Here is a 6,652-nt window from a genome sequence, read left to right on the forward strand (position 1 = left end):
TTTTCCCACAGTAGTTGTGGGATCGTGTTCCGTGTTGGTTGTATTATACCTAGGACGTCACGTTATCGTTTGTTGTTTTGTTTATCGTGTTATCACTATTGATAATAAAGTATGTTTGCATGTCACGCTGCACCTTGGTCCTCCTCCTTCGACGATCGTGACAGTAGTACGCAAATCTCGGGGAACACTTTTGGCTCGTGAGTGCTACTTTCAGAACTACTGGCAAAAAGTATAAAAAAGTACAGAAGAATCTCTTTAATGTTTAACTATTTTTTTTCTCTGAAAAATATATTATTTTATCAATTAAATAATGTTGCATATTGCATTTACAACACAACAGTACAACAACAAATCAAAATACCCCAAAAATAACTTGAAACATATGTTTTAAATGCAATATATTTTTATTACTATTCTAAAGACATTAAATTACAAACAGAAAATGGAAGTCTTCAAAGGTGGCAGTCTCCATGTGATCTCATTTGGAGATTTAATATCTGCAGCTTTTATTCAATATCACTTGGTTTAAGAAGTAGTCCTCAGTCTTAATTGACGCAAACCTCAGTGAGCCCAGACTGTGTGTAGCAGGGCTTCTCGGTTGCCTCGTAGTTGGATGCCTCAGCATTTTCAGATACAATTTTCGCTAGCTTAGTTTCGAATGGGTTCAATGCCACCTGGATGGCAGGCTCAGAGTCAGGCACAAGGAAGTTATCTGGGATGCTAGGCAGAGGCGGCTCACACTCTCTCAGGCTGACAGCACTCTTTCCAGGTCTCTTTTCCGACTCAGATTTGTCCTTAGTGGAGATGAACTCCTTTGACTTCTGCAACTCTTTTGCAGAATCGTCAGAAATGGGGGCACACTGTGGTGTGGATGATGCTTGTTTCAAACCAAACCGTGAAGAGATGCTCTCCCGAACTCTGGATGCCAGTGTCTGTGGTTCAGCGGTGGCTGGTTCCCTCTTCTTCAACCTGGCAGTGGCAATAGCATCAGATCGCCTTCTAGCCTCCTTGGAGATTCTCACAGCATCATAGAGAACCACTATTACGATGAAGCCATAGAAAACGAGCCCCAAAATCAGGTTCACCTTCACAAGTGGCTCGGAGTAAGAAGGGTCAGTCAATATGTTGACTCTGGGTTTGATCTTCAGGGTGCTCTTCTGAGCTTTTGGAGCTGGAGCCTGAAGATTTTCTTTGAAGACGTTGTTGTCACCTTGCAATGCTTTTTGCTTGTAAGCCTGTAGATAAGGAATACGTTTCTCCACAATCATCTGTGGGACTTTAGCTTTACCTGGGAAAGTATCATCTTTCATCCTCTGAAGTTGTTCCAGCATCTGGTCCACTTGCACCATTTTGGTCCATTTTGCAACATTGGGGATGTCCTGAACAGGGTGGTCCTTCACTGGCATCAAAGGCTTGTGCTCTGGAACAGAAATCAGGGGCTCTACAAGCTCCGAGGGCTCTTTGACATTTTTTGAGGAATATCCTTTTGTCAACTGGCCCACGTTACCTGGAGAAGAATCGTCTTTCACCCGTAAACTCTCAAGTTGTTCCAGCAATGACTTAAAATTGGTCTCCTTTGTAGCATCAGGGTTGTTCTGAACAGAGTGGTCCTTCACTGGCATCAACGGCTTGTGCTCTGGAACATAAATCAGGGGCTCTACAAAGTCCGGGGGGTCTTTGACATTTTTTGAGGAATATCCTTTTGTCAACTGGCCCACGTTACCTGGAGAAGAATCGTCTTTCACCCGTAAACTATCAACTTGTTCTTTTGTAGCATCAGGGTTGTTCAGAATAGGGTGGTCCTTCCCTGGCATCAAAGTCATGTGCTCTGAAGACACCAACACATTTGCAGCAACAGGCGAAAGGAGACAGAAAATAACAGCCAACAATAACATCTTCATGTTGCACAGCCCACCCTTCTGGGAGAGCTGTGCCATTTTGATTAAAGAAATTGTCTTTCAAAAGTAGGCAGTACAAATTCCAAGTCAAACTACTAGTTGGCTAGCTGTGCTTTGTAAAAGTGAATTGGTTTACTGTTCACTGTCAAACATACACAAGATATGGACCCAACATGATGTAATAGAAGAATCTGATTATAACATCACGAGTTCCAGAATGTTGTAACCTGCTCCTCATTGTATTCATTAATTCAGATAATTCATTAATTCATCTCTTTGGATACATTTGGCAATTAGTTTGACGTGCAGTCCCTGTCTCTAAACTGCTTTCTCCTACGACTTTGGCAAATGCCCCCGTGACCTACAGCTCCTCATATACTACCAGGTCATGGTAGTATCTACACTGGTGCTGGTGCTTGCGATGACCCAGCTAATTATGAGCTTTCTGACCCAGGGAGTGAGACACTTTTTGGCCTTCCTCATGGCCCGCACTGCCCCCCTGGAAACCAAATGTTTAAAGACATGGTACTTTGGTGGCTAAGAAAGTATTTTTAAACCTCTCACTTTGGGCTGAATGCTTCAATGTCTAGTTCATACATGCATAATCTGAGGGAAGAATTACTGTTGAGAGAGAGAGAGAGAGAGAGAGAGAGAGAGAGAGAGAGAGAGAGAGAGAGGACTTGTTGCACATACAGTGCCTTCAGAAAGTATTCACACCCCTGACTTTTGCCACATTTTGTTGTGTTACAGCCTGAATTTAAAATGTATTAAATTGAGATTTTGTGTCACTGGCCTACACACAATACCTCATAATGTCAAAGTGGAATTATGTTTTTCAAATTTTTTACAAATTAATAACAAATGAAAAGTTGAAATGTCTTGAGTCACTAAGTATTCAACCCCTTTGTTATGGCAAGCCTAAATAAGTTCAGGAGTAAACGTTTTGCTTAACAAGCCACATAATAAGTTGCATGGACTCTGTGTGCAATAATAGTGTTTAACATGATTTTTGAATTACTACCTCATCTCTGTACCCAACACATACAATTATCAGTAAGGTACCTCAGTCGAGCAGTGAATTTCAAACACAGATTCAACCACAAAGACCAGGGAGGTTTTCCAATGCCTCGCAAAGAAGGGCACCTATTGGTAGATGGGTAAAAATTGAAAAAGCAGACATTGAATATCCTTTTGAGCGTGGTGAAGTTATCAATGACACTTTGGATGGTGTATCAATACACCCAGTCACTACAAAGATACAGGCGTCCTTCCTAACTCAATTGCTGGAGAGGAAGGAAACCGCTCAGGGATTTCACCATGAGGCCAATGGTGACTTAAAAACAGTTACAGAGTTCAATGGCTGTGATGGAGGATGGATCAACAACATTGTAGTTACTCCACAATACTAACCTAATTGACAGATTGAAAAGAAGGAAGCCTGTACAGAATAAAAAATATTCCAAAACACACATCCTGTTTGCAACGAGGCACTAAAGTAATACTGCAAAAAATGTGGCAAAGCAATTCACTTTTTGTCCTGAATACAAAGCGTTATATTTGGGGGAAATCCAATACAACAAATTACTGAGTACCACTCTTCATATTTTCAAGCATAGTGAAGCGTTATATTTGGGGGAAATCCAATACAACAAATTCCTGAGTACCACTCTTCATATTTTCAAGCATAGTGGTGGCTGCATCATGTTATGTGTATGCTTGTAATCGTTAAGGACTGGGGAGTTTTGCAGGATAAAAAGAAAGGGAATGGAGCTAAGCACAGGCAAGATCCTAGACAAAAACCTGGTTCAGTCTGCTTTCCACCAGACACTGGGAGATTAATTCACCTTTCAGCAGGACAATAACCTACAACACAAGGCCAAATCTACACTGGAGTTTCTTACCAAGAAGTCAGTGAATGTTCCTGAGTGGCCGAGTTACAGTTTTGACTTAAATCTGCTTGAAAACCTATGGCAAGGAACGGTGTTTCCTCCGACACATTGGTGCGGCTGGCTTCGGGTTAAGTGAGCGGGTGTTAAGGAGCGCGGTTTGGTGGGTCACGTTTCGGAGGACACCATTTTTATTTTATTTTTTTATTTTTTATTTCACCTTTATTTAACCAGGTAAGCCAGTTGAGAACAGGTTCTCATTTACAACTGCGACCTGGCCAAGATAAAGCAAAGCAGTGCAATAAAAACAACACAGAGTTACATATGGGGTAAAAAACATAAAGTCAAAAATACAACAGAAAAATATATATACAGTGTGTGCAAATGTAGCAAGTTATGGAGGTAAGGCAATAAATAGGCTATAGTGCAAAATAATTACAATAGTATTAACACTGGAATGCTAGATGTGCAAGAGATTATGTGCAAATAGAGATACTGGGGTGCAAAAGAGCTAAATAAATAACAATATAGGGATGAGGTAGTTGGGTGGGCTAATTTCAGATGGGCTGTGTACAGGTGCAGTGATCGGTAAGGTGCTCTGACAAATGATGCTTAAAGTTATTGAGGGAGATAAGAGTCTCCAGCTTCAGAGATTTTTGCAATTCGTTCCAGTCATTGGCAGCAGAGAACTGGAAGGAATGGCGGCCAAAGGAGGTGTTGGCTTTGGGAATGACCAGTGAGATATACCTGCTGGAGCGCAGACTACGGGTGGGTGCTGCTATGGTGACCAATGAGCTAAGATAAGGCGGGGATTTGCCTAGCAGTGATTTATAGATGGCCTGGAGCCAGTGGGTTTGACGACGAACATGTAGTGAGGACCAGCCAACAAGAGCGTACAGGTCACAGTGGTGGGTAGTGTATGGGGCTTTGGAGACAAAACGGATGGCACTGTGATTGACTACATCCAATTTGCTGAGTAGAGTGTTGGAGGCTATTTTGTAAATGACATCGCCGAAGTCAAGGATCGGTAGGATAGTCAGTTTTACGAGGGCATGTTTGGCAGCATGAGTGAAGGAGGCTTTGTTGCGAAATAGGAAGCCGATTCTAGATTTAACTTTGGATTGGTAGTTGTCCACATACTCTAGTTCAGACCCGTCGAGAGTGGTGATTCTAGTCGGGTGGGCGGGTGCCAGCAGCGTTCGATTGAAAAGCATGCATTTAGTTTTACTAGTGTTTAAGAGCAGTTGGAGGCTACTGAAGGATTGTTGTATGGCATTGAAGCTCGTTTGGAGGTTTGTTAACACAGTGTCCAATGAAGGGCCAGATGTATACAAAATGGTGTCGTCTGCGTAGAGGTGGATCTGAGAGTCACCAGCAGCAAGAGCGACATCATTGATATACACGGAGAAAAGTGTCGGCCCAAGAATTGAACCCTGTGGCACCCCCATAGAGACTGCCATAGGTCCAGACAACAGGCCCTCCGATTTGACACACTGAACTCTATCTGAGAAGTAGTTGGTGAACCAGGCGAGGCAGTCATTTGAGAAACCAAGGCTATTTAGTCTGCTATATTTAGGCTACATTACTCGACCGTCGCCTCTCCCGAGCCCATTGGGGAGTTGCAGCAATGAGACAAGATTGTAATTGGATCGCAATTGGATATCACGAAATTGGGGAGAAAAAGGGGGTATTTTTTTTTACAAATAAAATAAGAAATATGGTAAGACTTAAATGGTTGTCTAGCAATGATCAACAATCAATTTGACAGAGCTTGAAGATTTTTTAAAATAATAATGTGCAAATATCGTACAATCGAGGTGTGCAAAGCTCTTAGAGGCTTACCTAGAAAGACTCACACATTGTAATTGCTGCCAAAGGTGATTATAACATGTATTGACTCAGGGGTGTGAATACTTATGCAAATTAGATATTTCTGTATGTTGTGTAGATAGTTAGAAAAAATCTATTTAATCCATTTTGAATTCAGGCTGTAACACAACAAAATGTGGATTAAGTCAAGGGGTATGAATACATTCTGAAGGCACTGTATCTGCACATATGTGACGTAGTACGCAATTCTCGGGGAACACTTTTGGGTCGTGAGTGCTACTTTCAGAACTACTGGCAAAAAAGTATACAAAAGTACAGAAGAATCTCTTTAATGTTTAACTATTTTTTTTCTCTGAAAAATATATTATTTTATCAATTAAATAATGTTGCATATTGCATTTACAACACAACAGTACAACAACAAATCAAAATACCCCAAAAATAACTTGAAACATATGTTTTAAATGCAATGTATTTTTATTACTATTCTAAAGACATTAAATTATAAACAAACAATGGAAGTCTTCAAAGGTGGCAGTCTCCATGTGATCTCATTTGGAGATTTAATATCTGCAGCTTTTATTCAATATCACTTGGTTTAAGAAGTAGTCCTCAGTCTTATTTGACGCAAACCTCAGTGAGCCAAGACTGTGTGTAGCAGGGCTTCTCGGTTGCCTCGTAGTTGGATGCCTCAGCGGTGGCTGGTTCCCTTTTCTTCAACCTGGCAGTGGCAATAGCATTAGATCGCCTTCTAGCCTCCTTGGAGATTCTCACAGCCTCATAGAGAACCACTATTAAGATGAAGCTATAGAAAACGGGCCCCAAAATCAGGTTCACCTTCACAAGTGGCTCGGAGTAAGAAGGGTCAGTCAATATGTTGACTCTGGGTTTGATCTTCAGGGTGCTCTTCAGCAATGACTTAAAATTGGTCTCTTTTGTTGCATCAGGGTTGTCATTTTTTGAGGAATATCCTTTTGTCAACTGGCCCACGTTACCTGGAGAATAATCGTCTTCCACCCATAAACTCTCAAGTTCTTC

The 6,652-nt window shown here is 41.4% G+C and overlaps 1 protein-coding gene across 1 annotated transcript; it reads right to left on the reverse strand.

Moving 5' to 3' along the window:
• Positions 1-418: 418 nt before the first annotated feature.
• On the reverse strand, positions 419-2,417 carry LOC123489295. Its single transcript, XM_045219990.1, has 2 exons — positions 1,724-2,417; positions 419-1,636 (listed from the first exon to the last, which is right to left on the reverse strand). Exons 1-2 carry the CDS (start codon positions 1,935-1,937, stop codon positions 546-548), a joined length of 1,305 nt encoding a protein of 434 aa, XP_045075925.1. The 5' UTR covers positions 1,938-2,417; the 3' UTR covers positions 419-545.
• Positions 2,418-6,652: the final 4,235 nt, after the last annotated feature.

Source organism: Coregonus clupeaformis, unplaced genomic scaffold (assembly GCF_020615455.1).
Source record: "Coregonus clupeaformis isolate EN_2021a unplaced genomic scaffold, ASM2061545v1 scaf2981, whole genome shotgun sequence".
Classification (NCBI taxonomy): Eukaryota; Metazoa; Chordata; class Actinopteri; order Salmoniformes; family Salmonidae; genus Coregonus; species Coregonus clupeaformis.